Raw genomic sequence first — 20,235 nt, 5'->3', positions numbered from 1 at the left:
GGTTGATTTTAGGTTGGATGTTGGACATTGACCGAATAATAAGGCATTAGAAGCAGAAATAACCGATAGCTAAGATGCCACCAAACTAAAAAAATAGGTCTGTCACAATAATCAATATCGACTTATCGCACAACACATGGGCATGACCTCAGTCATTTTTGTTGATGCAATTCGTATTGCCCATGCATAAAAACTAATTCTAGCAACATGTTAGCTGATTGCGCAACCTCTCCATCTTTATTGGAGGTGTCAGTGTCAATATGGTTAAAAAACACAATAGCGTTTACTTTAAGGTACTATAGTATAATTTAATGCATTGATATCGCAGCCTCTGTTACTTTTTACCTTACAATTTGTTAACATTTATTATTATGTATTTGTTTAGGATATGCGTTTTCACATTCTGTTTCCAATGCCTCATTATTAAATTGTCACAATTAAATTAAATATTCTTAATAAAGCATGATGTGTTCTTTGGAAGAGTGTGCTTAAATTATGATGCTATCCGATTGTCATTCTGGTATTATACACTGAATGGCATAAAACAGTCTTAAAATAATAATTTAGATTAAGCGCAATATGCTTTGGTGCAATATATCCAACACGATCTCACGGCAATTCTTAACTTTTTGATTCAGTGGCTAATTTGTATGAATTCGTACAGTCTAATTCGTACAATTTAGTACGATTTGCTCATCACCCAATGACGGTTGGGGTTAGGGGTGGGGTTGGGTGCCACGCCTCCTTTTCAAAATCGTACATTTTCGTATGACTGAACTCGTACGAATTAGCCACTAAACTGTCAAAACGTAAAATACTTATGTTTCCTCGTGAGGTCAGGCTGAATATATCATACAACAAAAAACAGATCATCACATGCCTACCAAAAAATAGCATATTCAAGATTAATTAGTCAAAAATCCCCCTAAACAATTTGACAGAATCTCTCTGACTGTCATGATTACAGCTTATATGTGAAAACGGATGAAAAGTGTCAGTTTGTGAAATTGCATCAGGCCTGGATTGGCTAATCGGGAGGACCGGGAGAATTCCCAGTGGGCCGGTCCGTTTTTTGGCCGCGAGGGCCAGTGTCCCTACACTCAAAAAAATTATTTGTTGGCTTTAATGAACTTTTTTATGTCAACAGGTTCCACGTAACCGAGTTAAGTTACCTTAAAGAAAGAATATTTATTTGAGTGAACTTAAGTTAAGTTAAATAAAGATAAGGTAATGTTGTTTAGTTCAATCAACACAACATTTATAATTTAGCTCTAATTTATTTACACTGCTAAAAAAATCTGTTAAATTTACAGAAAATAACCATATGATATCAACTGATACAATGCTTAGTTCACAAAAACCCAGTTTAGCTCACAAAAACGTAAAGTAATTCAATGCACTAATGTGTTCATGTATGTATAACTAGCAAACAGATTTTTACTGTATTTGTAACTACACAGTTACTTTTTGTAACAAAAGAAGATGCAGCACAACATCAGCTATCCTTATATTGGAAGTGCACACAAATGCTACTATCCTCCACAATGCTCCAGAATCTGTTGCTCTCAGCAGTCACACTTTTTAAATTAATTCATTTATTTACTTGACCAGTCTTCTTATTCATTATTTTAGCGCAGCTCTGCTCTTTTTATATATAACCAGCCTGCAGGTTAATGATGATATAACTCAGATGAGTCACTCTTTAATATACAGCTGTTGTGGTCCAGTGGATAGCACGTTAGAGTACGACGCTGCCAACCCGGGTTTGATTCTTGTCTGAGTATGATATATTTTATATTTTTATTGTTAAGACATATAATACTGTTAGGGTTGTTGAACATTTTAAGTTATAAAGCAGCTGTTTTCTCAAAAAAAAAGACGTGATAGTGTAATTAGAAACTGAATTGGAAATGACCTTATTTTAATATAGTCAGTCATGAACTGAGGTGGGCCGGTCTGAGGCTTGAAACTCGAGGGCTGAAAAGGAGTCCCACTCCGGCCCTGAATTGCATTTAGATCTGCATATCATTTTAATCTTGTTTGTTAAAACCCTGAGAACAGTAACCACATGTCAATCACACCCGTTTCATTTTAGTTTGCTGAGTGCTTGTTTTCTGCCACATGTGGACAGTTTAATGAGCTGATTGTATAACAGTGTTCTCAGCACATACTGTACCAAACAGAAGCTATGCAAGTGATGTTGTAGGATCATATATTAATGACAATATAATGAATGAGGCAGGATTACATTCATACTGCACATAGAACAAACATTTAAACAGTTGCAAGAACATTTTGTATTGGAAAAAAGCCCCTTCTCTGAGAGTGTAAACTTTTTATGACCTGTCTAATTAAAACATCCCATGCCATATAATATAGTAAGAAGGGATAACCAATGCAAACTGGACCAAACCAAAAGCATTTAACCTCTTATGATTATATTTAGCCCGAAATGTACAATTCTGTAACCATTTACTTACCCCTTACATCACAGGTGTCAAAGTCAGTTCCTGGAGGGCCGCATCTCTGCACAGTGTAGTTCCAACCCTAATTAAACACACCTGATCAAACTAACTTAGTCCTTCAGGCTTGTTTAAAGCCTACAGGTAAATATGTTGGAGTTGGGTTGAAACGAAACTGTGCTGGGCTGTTTGACACCCCTGCCTTACATCATTCCAAATATCTATGACCTACTTCTGTGAAACAGAAACTCTTTCAGAGAACTGCTTAGTTTTCAGAGTTTCCTTCCAAAAAAGCTATTGTATTACTGCAAGACCTAAAGGAAGACTCCACTTGTTTTGGAAATAGGCTAATTATTCTACTCCCCTATAGAGTTAAAAAGCAGTGTTTTACCATTTTTATCCATTCAGCCCATCTTAGAGTCTCAAGGAACGCTTAGCTTAGCATACATCTTTGAATTAGACCAGGGGTGTCCAAAGTCGGTCCTGGAGGGCGGGTGTCCTGCTGAGTTTAGCTCCAGCTTACTTGAACACACCTGTCGGGAAGTTTCTAGTATATTTAGTAAGAGCTTGATTAGCTGGTTCAGGTGTGTTTGTTTAGGGTTGGAGCTAAACTCTCCAGCACACCGTCCCTCCAGTACCAAGTTTGGACACCCCTGGGTTAGACCATTAGCATCTCACTGAAAAATTAGACTTGATCATTTTCTTATTTAAAGTTTGGCTCTCCTTGCTTTGTGTACTAAGAACCAACGGAAAATAGCAATTTTCTAGGTTGATATAGGAGCTATATTCTTATTCTGGGACAATATTCAAGTGACTTTATTGCTTTAGTGTAGAAACTTTTCATTTTCTCTTGGTCCTAGTATACACGATGCAAAGACAGAACTATTTTTGAACTTTTTTAAGCAAGATGCTAATGGTCTAATCCGATTTAATGATTTATGCTAAGCTAAGCTAAAAGTGCTCCCGATCTGACCTGATAAATGAATTCAAAAATGCTTAACACTTTGGGAGTTGTAAAATAAGCCTATTTCCAAAAGTAGGAAAGTTTATTTAAGTTTTTCTTAAAATCATCACGGGCAACGCAGTGGCACAGTAGGTAGTGCTGTCGCCTCACAGCAAGAAGCTCGCTGGTTCGAGCCTCTGCTGAGTCAGTTGGCGTTTCTGTGTGGAGTTTGCATGTTCTCCCTGCATTCGCGTGGGTTTCCTCCGGGTGCTCCGGTTTCCCCCACAGTCCAAACACATGCGGTACAGGTAAATTGGGTAGGCTAAATTGTCCATATAGTGTATGAGTGTGAATGAGTGTATATGAATGCTTCCCAGAGATGGGTTGCAGCTGGAAGGGCATCCACTGCGTAAAAAAACATATGCTGGATAAGTTGGCGGTTCATTCCACTGTGACGACCCCAGATTAATAAAGGGACTAAGCCGAAAGATCAATATCTTTTAGTTTCTCCTTATGTGTTCAACAAGAGTAAGAAGACCATTTAGCAGCATCTGTTCCTTCAATGCTTTGTTGTCCTAAAGGCTGGCTGTGTAGAGACAAGACGTGTCCACGTGTCTTTGTAAACACATTTTAAGACATTTAATGTGTTAACAGGAGAGGCCTGATTTCAATTTCTACAAGACACTTTGAGCTCTTTCAAACAACTTCCAGACTGTTTTGTCTGAAATCCTTGTAAAGCCATTGAAGAATGTTAGAAAAACCAAATTGCCGTCTTACAAACAACAAAAAATGAGGTAAGCTTTTAACACGGTCAAGCAAATATTTGAAGCTTATTTATCCATAGAAACTGGATCAAAAGATAAAAATATAATAGCATTTATAACAATCTGCTTTAAAACAAAAAACTCTTGAAAAGTTTAATTTGTAAACGTTAATACGTGAACAAATAATGGATAATACTTGTATTGTTTTTACACAAGGAGAAAGTAAATAGCCCTACAGAAACATCAGAAGCTAACAAAAACATCACTGGTCAATCACAACATTCCACGGTTTGTTTTGGGAATAAAGTACATCCAGGAGGTTGTTATCGCAGAATAAACCTGACAGGCCTATCAGCAGCTCGACGCAAAGCACTGTTGAATAGAACAGAAGGACTTTATTCTGTAAAAACAACTGCCTGTATGTATTTTATCCTACTTATTACATGGTTACTTGCCACAAAATTAAAAAAAATTGAAACAAAAAACATTGCTCCAAGCCATAATAGTTTATTAATTCTTTACTGAAAATGAATAAATGGAGCATACACTAACTTACGTATTTTTCAGTGACAAGATGGCGTCAAACAGTCAAAAACGGTGAGGTTATCTATTTTGTTAAGTGTGACGTCATGCAAAGCGGCTTCCAGGTCCAATCACTTTATCAAACTGCGGAGACTCAACAAATGGTGATAATTAACTTTCAAAAAAATCACGATTGCAATTTATATATATATATATATATATATATATATATATATATATATATATATATATATATATATATATGTATGTATATGGTTATATATATGGTTATATATGGTTATATATATATATATATATATATATATATATATATATATATATATATATCCATGCCTTATATCAGATGGCCAGAAAGTTATTAATTTTTTTTAAATTGTAAAAGTCCAGAAGTCCAGAGACTGTCGTGTATCGTGTACATCATGACTGTATATCAAGTTCACTTTAATGTGTAATATGATCAAAAAAGTCATAACGAATCATAAACTAATATTTTCTCTATGGTCATAAACAAATATTTTCTCAATTCAAATGAGTGGCGGCTTGGACCCGGAAACAGTATTACATACATCACCAAAACGTCACTACTTAACAAGCGGAGGACTGTGAATGTAGTATGTATATGGATGTGAACGCATTACTAATGTTCTTAATGACTCAAAGATCCCAGATGAGCCTGTGTTATTAGTTTTAGATGTTATCTGGGAATAACATACCTTTATAACAACCACTAAATTTAATAACACAGGCTCATCTGGGTACTTCGAATCATCCTCATCATATTCAATATTTATATGTTTAAATGTCATGTTCGAATGTTTTTCCGCCATCTTGCGGCTGAATAATAAGTAGATTAGTGTAGGCTGTATTCAGCCGGTTCCATTTCCGTCAGCTTTACATATATTTAAAGAGTAAATTATTACAGCTCGGATCAATTGTTTAGCTTTGTGGCAAGTACTTATGTAATAAGTGGTATAATGTACCTCCAGCCAGTTTTAAAAAAATAAAGCCCTTCAGTCACACAACAACTTACTTTTTATTATTTCACCCCATCTCTGAAACAAATCGCCATCAATTCCCCTCCCCACTTAACTTTCGTAGGCAGTATAATTCACCATCAACCCTTTGACCTCCCATCTCACGGAGATTCAAACCCAGACTATTAGAATGCATGTTGTCCATGCTTGACTGGTTAGGTCTTCGCTCCATTGTTACTCCCGCTCTTCAGTTTGAGGTCATGTCTGTTTAGAGGGTCGTCCTCATTCACAGAGACGCGCGTGTGTTTTGTTGTAGCCTGCAGCTCAAACGGTGGCTGCTGATCACACAAACGCCATTACACACAGCATTACAACGCCGGCCTCCCGCGGGTGCGAACACATTGCAATCTGACTGCGACATTTCACATTTCCTAGTTAATGGCCACAGCGGTCGTTCACGCTACCGAATCATAGCCGAGGGACACAAAAGTTAGACATCTCATGAGAATGTAGACATATAATCATATCAAGCAATTGAAACAACATCAAAGGCCTCATGGGTTATGAAGCGCCCGCAGTAGATATAGACAGTCAACATTATCATTCATTTCTCTCCACCGAGGCGGAAAGAAACTCATCATGAGGCTTATTGACACGGAGGATAAAGAAAGATTGGAGTTTGCACAGTGGGATTTGAGGAGAGATTAAAGGCATCGTTGTCAGGGACGTTTAATAAAGGGGTGGGAAGCAACCGGAACTGATTATTATTCAGAATCAGATCCATGTTTAAAATACATATAGAGAGTACTGTGCCAGTTGTAGGCCAAACATTGTTAAATCAGTTGCTTTACTGATGGTATAATGTATATAAATATGACCCTTTACCACAAAATTACAAGTCATAAGTGTATTTTTTGTCAATTTTTTTGAATAAATTACCTTTCAGCTGATGTATGGTTTGTTAGAATAGGAGTCAGGGTAGAATTTGAATTATTTCGGTTTCAATATTTAAGACGTTAAAGACAATAGCCCCTTTCACACATACAGACTTTTCCGAAAACAGGTCCTTTTTGAAAATACCGGTAAATTCGTTCTGGCTATTTTCCGGAAAGAGAAGTTGTAACATTACCGGCAATTTGCCGGAATGCTGCGCTGTGTGAATGCAGAAGGAAGATTGCCGTAATAAGCGCGTGCACGTCTAGAACGTGCTGACGTGAGACGTCTGCTTTAGCCAATCACAACAGTCAGACGCATTTACGTCCGCACGGTTTGTGAGGATAAAAGCCTTTGAATATTTTTCCTGACACATTTAGCTGCTAGAAGTTAGTCAGATCACGTTTATATGTTCTTCTTAATGCCAACTGTGTAAATAATCATCGATGAGATGCTTATGATAAGCCGTTGTTTGTTTACCTTCAAGCTTTGCGTGTGCCTGTGAAACAGCCTGTGAGCGCCTGCACACGCACATGTTATGAACATCTCGACATGAGAAAGTGATCCGGCGAAAGTTGTTCACAATATTGATCATCCACAGAGTTTGTAATTTAGTCAAATGTTTACAAATACAAGCGCAGCCGTTTAAAGCTCATTTGTGGTGAATGATGTCAGAATTTACCGGTATTTTGGAATGGATGTGTGAATGCTCTTTTCCGGAAAAGTTCCGTAACGTCCTTGCCTGTGTGAACAGCGCTTTTTTGAATATACCGGTAAAGTCGTTCCGGAAATTTTCCAGATATTTACCGGGGTATCACTGTGTGAAAGGGGCTGTTAGTCTTTGTAATGTTGGACAGAGAGTGTTTGTAATGGTTTGAGCTGCATTTCTACCAGTGTTGTTAGCAACGTTGTCTGAATTGATGGAATTGAGAGTGTTTAAAAGTACAGACAGTAGGTTTTATTCCATTATGCTATTCCTTCAGTGGTGACAGTTTTCAATTTCAGCATCATAATGATCTGCTAATTGCAGTGAAATCCTATTTGGAGCTAGAAAACCGCTGATGAAACACAGATGGTCATTAAAATGGCCTCCACAACGTGAATAGTCCAAACCTGAATATTATTGCGGCTGTCTGAGATCACCAGGACAGAAAAAGAGAGATAAGACACTCTAAACCTAAAGAAGAACTCTGGAAAGTTCTGAAAGAAGCCTGATATTACACAGCACGTTATTAATTTCAGGACAATTACAACAAACAGTAGTGCCAAGGGAAGACTTTTGCTTGGAAACAGAGCATGATCAGTCATGAAATGGCCTCCGCAGAGTCCAGACCTGAATATTATTGAGGCTGTATGAGATCACCACGATGGAAAAAGAAAGATAAGACACTCTAGACCTAAAGAAAAACTCTGAAAAGTGCTGAAAGAAGCCTGATATTACACAGTACATTATTTATTTCAGGACAATTGAAACAAAAGGGAAGATTTTTTCTTGGAAACAAAACATGAAACAGTCATGAAATGGCCTCCAAAGAGTCCAGACCTGAATAATATTGAGGCTGTCTGAGATCACCAGGACAGAAAAAGAAATATACAACACTCTAAACTTAAAGACTAACTCTGAAAAGTGCTGAAAGAAGCCTGATATTACATCGCACGTTATTTATTTTAGGACAATTAGAACAAACAGTTGTGCCAAGAGAAGACTTTTGCTTGGAAACAAAACATGAAACAGTCATGAAATGGCCTCCGCAGAGTCCAGACCTGAATATTATTGAGGCTTTATGAGATCACCACGATGGAAAAAGAAAGATAAGACACTCTAAACCTAAAGAAAAACTCTGAAAAGTGCTGAAAGAAGCCTGATATTACACTGTACATTATTTATTTCAGGACAATTGAAACAAACAGTTGTGCCAAGGGAAGATTTTTTTCTTGGAAACAAAACATGAAACAGTCATGAAATGACCTCCAAAGAGTCCAGACCTGAATAGTATTGAGGCTGTCTGAGATCACCAGGACAGAAAAATAAATATACAACACTCTAAACTTAAAGAAGAGCTCTGGAAAGTGCTAAATGAAGTCTGATATTACACCGCACGTTATTTCAGGATAATTAAAACAAACAGTTGTGCCATGGGAAGACTTTTGCTTGGAAACAGAGCATTAAACAGTCATGAAATGGCCTCCACGGAGTCCAGACCTGAATATTATTGAGGCTGTCTGAAATCACCAGGACAGAAAAAGAAATATACGACACTCTAAACCTGAAGTAGAACTCTGGAAAGTGCTAAAAGAAGCCTGATATTACACAGCACATCATTGCAGGACAATTAAAACAAAAAGTAGTGCCAAAGGAAGACGTTTGCTGAGAAACAGAACATTAAACAGTCATGAAATGGCCTCCACAGAGTCCAGACCTGAATAGTACTGAGGCTGCACGAGATCACTTGGAAAGAAAAAAAAGATGACACTGATAACCTAAAAAGGAACTCTGGAAAGTTCTAAAAGAAGCCTGATATTACACAGCACATCATTGCAGGACAATTAAAACAAACAGTAGTGCCAAGGGAAGACTTTTGCTGAAAAACTGAACATTAAACAGTCATGTAATGGTCCAGACCTGAATATTATTGAGGCTGTATGAAATCACATGGAAAGAAAAAGAAAGATAAGACACTCTAAACCTAAAGAACTCTGCAAAGTGCTAAAAGAAGGCACACAGCACATTGTAGCAGAAAATGTCAGGACAATTAGAACAAACTTATTGCTTTGTACATTACATTGCATCAACAAGCAGTTGGACAGGTGTACCTAATAAAGTGGCCGGTGAGTGTATAATATTAGCACTATAAGTGAACATCAATAAACATATTAAAACATTGTTATTAATTATAAAATCCATGTCATTTCAAAGATACTCATTTAATATGGCACTTTACTGATAAGTTCTATAGGCTTACGCAGAGTAACTGAAAACATAAATCATGGAGCACACAAAGAAGTGAAGATAAATGTTCATGGGAAAGAGGCAATGTTATAAGAAGTATGCTATATGGAGTCTCACCCTAAACCATGAAACTCGTCCCATATAATTACAGAGCGTCGACAACAATTCCCTGGAAAATGAACAAACCCTTCGCAGGGTTTTATATTTTTGCTAGAATGAGCAATGGATTCTCTTATATACTATTATGAGTCAAAGCAGAAGAATCAGTGGAGAGTTTGCTGCTCTGTGGTTTACAATGAGTCACAGCTCAAAACCACAGTTCCCCCCGGAGGAATGTGCTGGAACCTCAACATCTCTCCAAATTGACATTTTCTGCCTTTCGCAGGCCAATGAAAGAGCCAACGTCGCATCCACAGAATGAAGCCACACACTATATAGGAGGAAGACACTTGAAGCTCTGATCTAGCTTGTGAAGCTCGGTCTGAACTGGGCGTGCTTGAATGTACACTGAAAGATAGAACTGGGAAGTCATGACAGTTTTAGGAAATGACCACTTTCATTATGAGTTTTTATTACGGTGCAAGTGTAACGAAGGCCAGCTAGTGAGTGCTGTGCAGGTAAAACCTCACTCCTCTGACCTCTAAAGGTGCTCTAGCGACAGACGCTAGAGGCCATGGTCTTTAGCCTCCTTGGAAGAGCAACCAACTCCCATGCGGAAGGTTGCCGGTTCATGGGATATTCTAGTGTCCTTTGGATTCACACTACAGAGTATGGAAAGTGATACAGTAGGTCGTCCGGATACCCCAGTGTTCTAATATTTGCATGTGTTTTCTTAATTTACAGTGTAACAGCAATGAGGCCGGCTAGTGTTAGAGCAACCGATTCCCATGCGGAGAGTCACTGGTTCAATCCCAGCTCGGAGCGGGTTGGGTGGTGTATTACTGGTGGGGTTACATTGGTGCCGTGACCCAGATGGGAGCGAGGTTTAAGGGGATGAATGTAACAGAGGCAAGCTAATGAAGTGCTGTGCAGGTAAACCTCACTCCTCTGACCTCTAAAGTTGCTCTAGCAACAGATGCTAGAGGTCATGGTCTTTAGCCTCCTTGGTAGTGCAACCGACTCGCATGCCTAAGCAAAGTCAGACCTTACTGTCCTAATTAAATCATTAAAAATCAAGACATGATCATATTTTATTTTGGTAAAATAAGCGTAATCAAGAGGCCTTTGCCTTTTATATAAGCCACTTCTGATACCAAATGATTAGCTAGAAATGAAATATTTTGTTGTTCCTAAAATGTGGATAAGCAACAAGACTTTAGTCAGGAAGTGTACATGTGCTAAAAAAAATCAAGAAATTATATTATAAACCTTTTTTAATATTGGCAAAAAGGTAAACAAATGTACAACAACTCATTAAGATGTAATTTATGTTTCCATTAAGTTAAAAAGTTATTGATTAATGTGGACTAGCCAAGTTTAAATGTAATATAATATAGATTTTTGCCATACCAAAAGTGGACGTTCCCTGTTGAACGACCCGTGCGTTGATGCCTGAATTCCCACCTTGAAAAACATCCTTCAGAGGTTTCCCGCGTTTCCAGCATAGCTAATACCAAATGTAGCAGTTAAGAAGGACATTGAGTTGTGAATTTAGGCATTTTTACTCGATGGTTCCCCCTGCAGGCCGTCAGCTGAAAGTGTCCAGACTCCTCTATTCTCATGTTAATGCGTGTCAGTGAAGGAGAACGGGACAGAAGCCGGATTAACTCTTTGTGCGGGAAGACAAAAGATGGCGGCAGATGGCCGAGCGGGATCCGTGTGCTGGACTTTTCTCAAAAAGTTTCTGTCAGTTTATACATACATTCATCTCTCGCAGATGGCGAGCCGATAATAAAGTTTTGCATTTCGTTTGCATTAAATGTAAGATGCAGTTGAGGAAAAAACGACTTACTTTCACATCACCTCATATCTTTAGACGTGAATTTAAAAAAATAGGCTACTCTCTTTTGCAACAACAATTTAGCTTTTTCAAAAATCTAAGACAATTTATTACCAGATTAATTTTGGGTTTTATTGTTGTATGTCAATATTTCAAATGCTATATCTCAAACATCTGCAGAAAAATAAAACCTCCCTGCTGAGAAAAAACAGCTTAAACCAGCCTAGGCCGGTTGGCTGGTTTCAGCTGGTCGACCAGGCTAGTTTTAGAGGGGTTTTGGCCATTTCCAGCCTGGTCTTAGCTGGTCAGGCTGGGAGATAACCAACTAAAACCAGCTTAGCCAGGTTGAGAGCCCAGCCTAAACCAGCTATGTCCAGCTTAAACCAGGCTGGTCAAGCTAGTTTTAGATGGATTTAGCTGGTCATTTTCCAGCCTGACCAGCTAAGACTAGGCTGGAAATCATTCTAATGGCCAAAACCCTTCTAAAACCAGGCTGGTCAACCAGCTAAAACCAGCCAACCAGCCTAGGCTGGTTTAAGCTGGATTTTTCAGCAGGGCGTTATTTGTTCTAGTTAATGTTATATTTCAAACAGGTGATGAGCGTAACACTGAACAACAATATATAGCTGTTCTTTATGTTTTAAGCTAAATGTTTATTCATATTGGTAATTGGGAGTTTGAGACTGTGTTAGAATCCATATGCAGAAGTTTATTCATGGGACATCACAGAGACATCAATGGGTAAACAAGCAGAGAGTTGGCAACATGTAAGCAGTCCAAACCAAACAACAAACGGGCAATTCCTGGAGACATAGTAGTAATTCAAGCAGAGGATCAGTGCAACAATGATCAGTCCAAAACAGATCAAGATACACAGGGGCAAATTCAGAGGATGTGGTGAAAAGGCAGGCAAAAGTTCAAGGCAACAGTGAGCAGAAAAGGGCAAGAGGGCAAAAACAGATAACGTACTTGATCAAGGTAGGCAGGATCATACACAGTAAAACAGTCATGAAAGTCACTTGGAATAGTGCTTGGTAATGCAGGTAAACTGGCAATACTTGGCAAGGAAGCATGGCCTGAGCTCTTGCTGAAATACAGCACAAACAGGAAGTGACTGCAGAGGGAGCGGAGCTGAGTCAGTAGTCGGATGAGGGCTCCCTCTGCTGGCGTGGCGTTACAATATTGTTAATTCAAGTAAGTCTTTTTTTAAGCCTTTTATGAATATTTTCTAGCTTTATTTATGGTATTAAAATTCATTTTATATGCATTTTCATTAATCAAAATAAATCAAATTTTAATCTATATTGTGTTAAGCATTCTTCTTATTTTCAGCTGTGTAATCTCTTCAGTCCTTTTGTGAATGAGCATTTATCTAAAATATTGTTTAACTGACACCCACCGGCCACTTTAATAGGTACACCGGTTTATTTAACATGATAATGAGTGTACTTACTCAAATGGCCTCCACAGTCACCAGATCTCAATCCAATAGAGCACCTTTGGGATGTGGTGGAAAGGAAGATTCACATCATGGATGTGCAGCTGATAAATCTGCAGCAACTCTGTGATGCTATCATCTCCGAGGAATATTTTCAGTACCTTGTTGAATCTATGCCATGAAGGATTAAGGCAGTTCTCAAGGCAAAAGGTTGTCCAACCCGGTACTAGGAAGGTGTACCTAATAAGTGCCCAGTAATAACAATATAGTTATTTTCTTCTTTTCTATGAGTCTCTATGCATTGTTTTTTTGTCTCATGTTTTTACTTTGTCATGCTAGAGATACTGCATTGTTTACGTTTTGAGACTTCTTTTTTTTTTCTCCCTTTCAAGGAAATCTCTAAATTTAGTTCTCACATGTCAAATTGGGTTAAGAAAGTGAAAGCGGACTCTTCTCACAGATAATCAAATCATTCTCTTTTCTCAGAATTGCCTTCATTCCTCTCAACAATGATCTTTAGGAAAGGGCTGTCAAGCTGGCGTTAAATAAACTTATGAAGTCAGTTTTCTCACAAAAACAACCACATGTAGGAACTAACAGATTTTATCACAATTACCAGAGCCACCAGTCACAAATATATTCATATTTTGATAATTTGGGTGCAGGGGGGCCAAGCACACCATTGTTTTTCTTGTGAAATTCCCAATAAGCTTGATGCGTCAAATGAACCTCTTCCTATTGAAAAAACAAAAGTTGGATCCAAGATGGCCGACTTCAAAATGGCCACCATGGTCACCACCCATCTTGAAAAGTTTGCCCCTCACATATACTAATGTGCCACAAACAGGACATTATTATCACCAACCATTCCCATTTTATTAAGGTGTATCCATATAAATGGCCCACCCTGTAGAATAAGATCTACGTTATAAGTACTAATATACAGTTAATAAGCAGGTAATAAACCTATTAAATAGTGAGATTTCTTTCACATTTAGAAAGAACCAAAAAAAACAGACATTTTTATTTCCTTTCGCACACTTTCACCATAAATGAATAATCCAAAGAGTAAACATCTATACAGTTGAATCACAGACATTTAAACAAAAATGTACAATACTTAACACACTTGTCTGTACAGGTATTTGTAAAATCCTAAAATATGTACATCTAAAAAAATAAAAACAAAGACCACGTTAAAAACAGGTCAATTTTAAACTCCTAAAAAGATTTTAAGGGTAAAGTTGAGAAAACGGAGCGTAGATTTCATACAAGAACACAGGGGCTTTAAATACATACTGTATGAGGGTGAAAATGATGTAGAAATATTACCGTGACATGTTTTAAAGTCACTAATGTTCCACAAGTTATCATATTTACAATTTTCAACCCCCAAAAAGTCCAAAATCCTATTTAAAACAACGGTTTAACTGGTAAAGCATTACAAACACATCTTATCAAGACAATAAATGATGTGAACAAGCAAATAAATAAGTTTAAAACGATCCCAAATAATCAAAGAGAGGAGTTTGGCTCTGAAATTTAGAGAAAACTGACCAACCATCGTTTTACTTCAGTTCCTCGATGTGTATCTCCAGTGTTGAGGAGTGTTTGTTTGAGTGTGTAACGGTCTTGTGGTCTTCACAGGCTGGTCTCTGTGTAAACGCGTGCAGCAGGGACAGCAGTGTTGGGGCCGTACAGCGACTGGCGCTGAGGTCGAGTCTGAACCATCGGTTTCTCCACATCGCTCTTGTGTTTCTCTCCGATCTCCTGCAGCAGGAGCACATTCGCGTCTCGCCACTGTCTGTATTTAGACCTGTTTAGAGATGGTTCACTCAAAACCTGCTCGATGGCCTGCAGATCAGCCTCCTTAGCCTGAAACCCCGCACGAACACACATACAGAGACAGAGAGAATCACATGCTGGTTAGTTTAAGCCAGGCATGGTTTTGGTTCATCAATGCTGCCATCTAGTGTCTGTAGACTTGCTGGAAATTAAGAATTGTAGCTTGCACCATGTATATTTTTTTGTATTTTGAAATGTATGGTTGTGAAGCAACAGAAGGTGATCAAACACATTTTGGAAAAAAAACACACTCAGATTTAAAGGGATAGTTCACAAAAAAACTACAAGTCCTTATCATACAATAAAGTGGTTCTAAGTTGTTCATGTATTTAAAACCAAAAAGTTAACTCAACTTTAAATCATAAGGCAGCTTACAGCAGAGCTTTTTTTTAGTTGACCTAAATTGAGTCAAGTGGAGTACTTGGGTTAAAAGCTGAATCATTTCAAAGAAGCTGTACAGCAAGTTTAGTCAATTTCTTTTTACAATGCAAAAAAATGCTTTTATTATTTTTTTTTGCATTGTTTCTAGGCCAAATATTAAAAAATATCTTAAATAAAGCAGCATTTTTTAGACAAGCAAGCAAAATTGTCTTGTTTTAAGAAATAATATTGCAAAATTAAACAGGTTTTCACTTAAAATAAGCAAGATTATCTTGTTTTTCCTGTTGACATACCATTATTTTGCTTACCTGGCTTGTTTTAGGGGAAAACTCAATTTTTACATATTTTTTTCTTTAAGAAAAAGACATTATGCTTTGCTTGTCTAGAACACAAGACTAGAAACTAGACTAGAAACCAGAACTTTTTTTTGCACACTTTACAATCTACAGTGCATCTGGAAAGTATTGGTAGCTCTTCACTTTTTCCACTCTTGTTAATGTTACAGCCTTATTACAAAACGGATTAAACTCATATATTTCTTCTAAATTCTGCACACAATATCCCATAATGACAACGTGAAAAGAGTCTTTGAAATTGTTACAAATTTATCAAAAATAAAAAAACCCTGAAAAATCACATGTACATCAGTATTCAGCTGCGTTTGACTATACTGACTGGACTTAATAATCACATTTCTTATGTAAGTGTTTGTGTTTTATGCAATAAAAAGTCTAATATCATTTCTTTGCCGTTTAAAATATTTAGTGTTTTTTTTTTTTATATGACAGCTGGTTAGAAAAACTTGTTTTATGTTTTGTGACTGAAAAATCAGGATCTTGTTTTACCAAACATTGCTTTAACACTTTTAAAGTGAAAGCACTGATACTGTGTTGTTCAAAAACAATGAAGTCATCAGCTGAACACGGAAACAATACAAAAAAAAAATAAAAATTCAGAAAAACTCAGCATTTTACTGGTTGCCTGTTTTAATAGTTTTTCTTCATATTTTCCTTTTATCTTTTTTGTTGCTGTTGTTAAAACACATGCACATGTACACACCGAATAAGTATGCAGTATTTCTATTCTTAAATGTTATGATTGACCAATCAGAATCAAGTATTCCAGAGAGTTGCATACCAATATACAGTTGAAAGTCAGAATTATTAGCCTCCCTTTGCTTTTTTTTTCCTTTTTTAAATATTTCCCAAATGATGTGTAGAGCAAGGAATTTTTCACAGTATGTCTGATAATATTTTTTCTTCTGGAGAAAGTCTTATTTGTTTAATTGTTGCAACAATAAAACCAGTTTTTAATTTTTTAAATCCATTTTAAGGTCAAAATTATTAGGCCCTTTAAGCTTTATTTTTTTCCAATAGTCTACAGAACAAACCATCGTTATACGTTAACTTGCCTAATTACCCTAACCTGCCTAGTTAACCTAATTAACCCAGTTAAGACTTTAAATGTCACTTTAAGCTGTATAGAAGTGTCTTGAAAAATATCTAGTCAAATATTTTTTACTGTCAACATGGCAAAGATAAAATAAATCAGTTATTAGAAATGAGTTATTAAAACTAACATGTTTAGAAATGTGCTGAAAAAATATTCTCTCCATTAATAAAATATTCAGGGGGGCTAATAATTCTGACTTCAACTGTATATTATCAAAAGTATTATACTGCTATTTCTTTTACATTTGCATTTAGTGATTTATCAGACGCTTTTATCCAAAGCGACTTACAAATGAGGACAAGGAAGCAATTTACACAACTATAAGAGCAACAATGAATAAGTGCTGTAGGCAAGTTTCAGGTGTGTAAAGTCTAAGAAGGAAAGCATTAGTAATTTTTTTATTTTATTTTATTTTTTTGTAGTTAGTTATGGAGTCAGAGAGGTAGTTGCAGATTAGTAAGGGAAAGTGGAGACTAAACAGTTGAGTTTTTAGTCGCTTTTTAAAGACAGCGAGTGACTCTGCCGTTCTGATGCAGTTAGGGAGATCATTCCACCAACTGGGCAGATTGAACACGAGCATTCGGGAAAGCATTCATGGAACCACGAGGCGACGTTCATTCACAGAACGCAAGTTTCTGGAGGGCCTATAAATCTGCAGAAGTGAGAGCAGATAAGAAGGCCCGCAGCCAGAAATCGCTTTGTAAGCAAACATACATATAAATACATTCACACACACAGTTCTCTGAAGTACATGACTTAGTTTAAAAACAATGAAATAAGATATAAAATGAGAAACACTGTGGGTAACAGCATATCTGGCATTTTTTGCGTCATATGTACAGTATATATCTATATCTACACACACTAAAACTATTTTATAAAAATAAAAAAACTTCAGCGATTGTCTGCTTTTCTAGTCGGACACCAAAATAGGACATCTGATGGATCTTTGACCCACATGCATTCGTACAGCTTGTCTTTCTGAGAATAAGGACCTAAAACCCTGATGAGTCACAATGAGATTGGAGCGTCTTGTCCAATCAAACACTTCCTACACTTCACACATAGAAAGCATTAATAACATTGCTCTATGACCACACACACATAGCACATAAAATATATTAATAATGTGAGGGAGTGAACTTGGCTTCTCTTCATACTGAGGCACAGGAAGTCATATATCTCTTAATGTTTGACCACTGACAGTCGTCATTGTATGATCATTATTAACTAAATGGACCGGTTGTACTAAAGCAGGGGTTCCCAAGCTTTTCAGCCCGCGACCCCCAAAATAACAATGCCAGTGACTCGCGACCCCCAATATCCTCGGAGGTGGTTATAAATACAGAAGCCTTGCATGCAATGACGCAGACGCACCAATTAAATTTGTGTCAGTGCTTTAAATGTGCCAGAAAGTATAACCTGATGTTATAAAATCAAAAAGCATCTGACGCTATTGCTGCCTTTAATATAATGTAATTACCCCAGGGGTCGCAATCCAATAGAACTAGTAACTATAAGCTACTATAGTAATTATATAGTATATAGTAACTATAAACGACTATTTTTATTGTCAGTATAGTTATGGATAAAATATGTTAATTCTTATGGTTTAATAAAAATAGATTTTTGGAAATCACCAGGGAACCCCCCTTCATTGCCCCGCGACCCCTCGGGGGGTCCCCCCCCCACTTTGAGAACCACTGTACTAAAGTTTAAGGAATGCTTTCATGAGACACATTGTAGTTCCACATTTAACCTCATATAGATTTCAGTGTTCGGAAACATTTAGCAAATGCACTATAAACCTACAGAAAACCCAAAGCTGTTTTGAAATATACACCTATGAAGCAATAAGAGATGATCAAGCACTTTTTTTTTTGAAAGAAAGAAAGAAAGACTGACTTCAAGGGACAGTTCACCCACAAATGAACATTTTCACCATTTGGTCTAAAAAAATGTGATTTTCTTTCTTCTGTTTAACACGAAAGGAGATGAACTAAAGGGTGTTGGAATAAAGCAGCCATTCATATCTATAGTAGAAATAAAAATACTACAGAAGTCAATGGCTATTTTTCCCCCCAACATTCTTCCTTTGTGTCCAACAGACAAAATAAAGCAGCTTTGGAACAGATGGAGGGTAAATAAATGATGGGATGCACGATATATCGTTATCGGCGGATAAATGCTATTTTTGAGATTGTACAGTCAAACCGATCTGCTTCTTCTTTTTTTTTTCCAATTAAATTAAATCGTTTATTATTATCTTGTTCACAGTCACAGATATTTTAAGTGTGAGTTTCAGAACTTGTCTTGAGTTTATTACATCTGAGAGACTGCTGCAAATTCACTACACATCTATTAATATACTGTATTCAAACAGCAATTAATTTAGTTGAATTGACATGCAAACATAAAGCATAGTGCAAATATAAATACCTCTTTATTAAATATAGGCTGTTAAACAAACAGAAATAATAGAACGTGATGACGTCATTGATATGCAAATTAAAGTATGATGTAATCTAGTGACTTTTAGCAACTTTTCGGGCAGAGCTTAGCACCTTTTCGTTGAAAATAGTTGGCAACAGTGGCTGAAACATGGCCCTTTAAATCTCACTTTAAGCTGACCCTGCTAAAAAAATCGAGCTTAAACCTGCCTAGGATGGATTTAGAGGGGTTTTGGCCACTTCCAGGCTGGTTTCCAGCCATTTCCAGCCTGGTTTTAGCTGGTCAGGCTGAGAGATGACCAGCTAAAACTAGCTTGATCAGCCTAGCCAGGCTGGGAGCCCAGCCAAAACCAGCTATATCCAGCTTAAACCAGGATGGTCAAGCTGGTTTTAGATGGTTTTAGCTGGTCACTTTCCAGCCTGTCCAGCTAAGACCAGGCTGGAAATGGCTGGAAACCAGCATGGAAGTGTTTAAAACCCCTCAAAAACCAGGCTGGTTGACCAGCTAAAACCAGCCAACCATATAGGCTGGTTTAAGCTGGATTTTTCAGCAGGGGAATACTAGCATCTTGAAAAATATCTAGTCAAATATTTACTGTCATCATGGCAAAGATAAAAGAAATTAGTTATTAGAGATGAGTTATTAAATCTGTTGTTAAGAAATGTGCTGAAAAAAATCTTCGTCAAACAGAAATTGAGGGGGAAAAAATAACGGAGGGCTAATAATTCTGACTTCAACTGTATATTAGCATAGATAGTATTGTTTGTTCCACAATTATCATCAATAGTTCATGAGACAGGTTGCCTGAGGGTAGAAACCGTTCTGGTGAAAAGTGAAAACTTAAACCGGCTAAACAGAAAACAAACACCAGTTTCTACTTCAGTGTAAACAATCTAAGCAATTTCTAGATTACATAATGATTGAGTTTCATTTAGAGCAAAACTAGCAAACTAGAAGCTTCCAATGTTTAAGCAGGCACATATTGCTCACCTTTAAAGTGCTGTTTAGAGCTCTGATCAAGTGCAGTTTGTCATTAATGTTCTCATCTTTGCAGCGTCTGATGAAGGAGGATCTGAAGTCGCGTTTGGTGAAGGGCTGCAGGGCTCCAGTGGGAGACAAACTGGCCTCCTTCAGATGGAGATACAGCATCTCCATCTCGT

At 37.2% G+C, this 20,235-nt stretch overlaps 1 protein-coding gene and 1 long non-coding RNA gene across 4 annotated transcripts in view; both read right to left on the bottom strand.

Moving 5' to 3' along the window:
- Window positions 1-8,490: 8,490 nt before the first annotated feature.
- LOC147832095 (uncharacterized) lies at window positions 8,491-11,160 on the bottom strand. Its single transcript, XR_015518132.1, has 3 exons — window positions 11,079-11,160; window positions 9,243-10,089; window positions 8,491-9,039 (listed from the first exon to the last, which is right to left on the bottom strand). It is a non-coding gene; the product is annotated as an uncharacterized LOC147832095 (long non-coding RNA).
- Window positions 11,161-13,939: 2,779 nt separating this feature from the next.
- Window positions 13,940-20,235, bottom strand: part of ipcef1 (interaction protein for cytohesin exchange factors 1) — a 32,817-nt gene continuing 26,521 nt past the window's right edge. For 2 of the 3 annotated variants that reach the window (XM_087297866.1, XM_087297867.1), the window contains 2 exons: window positions 20,066-20,235; window positions 13,940-14,821 (listed from right to left, as the gene is read on the bottom strand). The exon at window positions 20,066-20,235 is cut by the window's right edge and continues 12 nt beyond it. In XM_087297866.1, coding sequence (XP_087153992.1) covers window positions 14,588-14,821; window positions 20,066-20,235 — 404 coding nt within the window. In that variant the 3' untranslated portion in view covers window positions 13,940-14,587. 3 annotated transcript variants of the gene reach the window in all.

This window comes from Danio rerio, chromosome 20 (genome assembly GCF_052040795.2).
Source record: "Danio rerio strain M-AB ecotype USA chromosome 20, GRCz13ab, whole genome shotgun sequence".
Taxonomy (NCBI): Eukaryota; Metazoa; Chordata; class Actinopteri; order Cypriniformes; family Danionidae; genus Danio; species Danio rerio.
The sequence above is the reverse complement of the archived record's forward strand: the minus strand, read 5'-3'. Positions and strand labels throughout refer to the sequence as shown.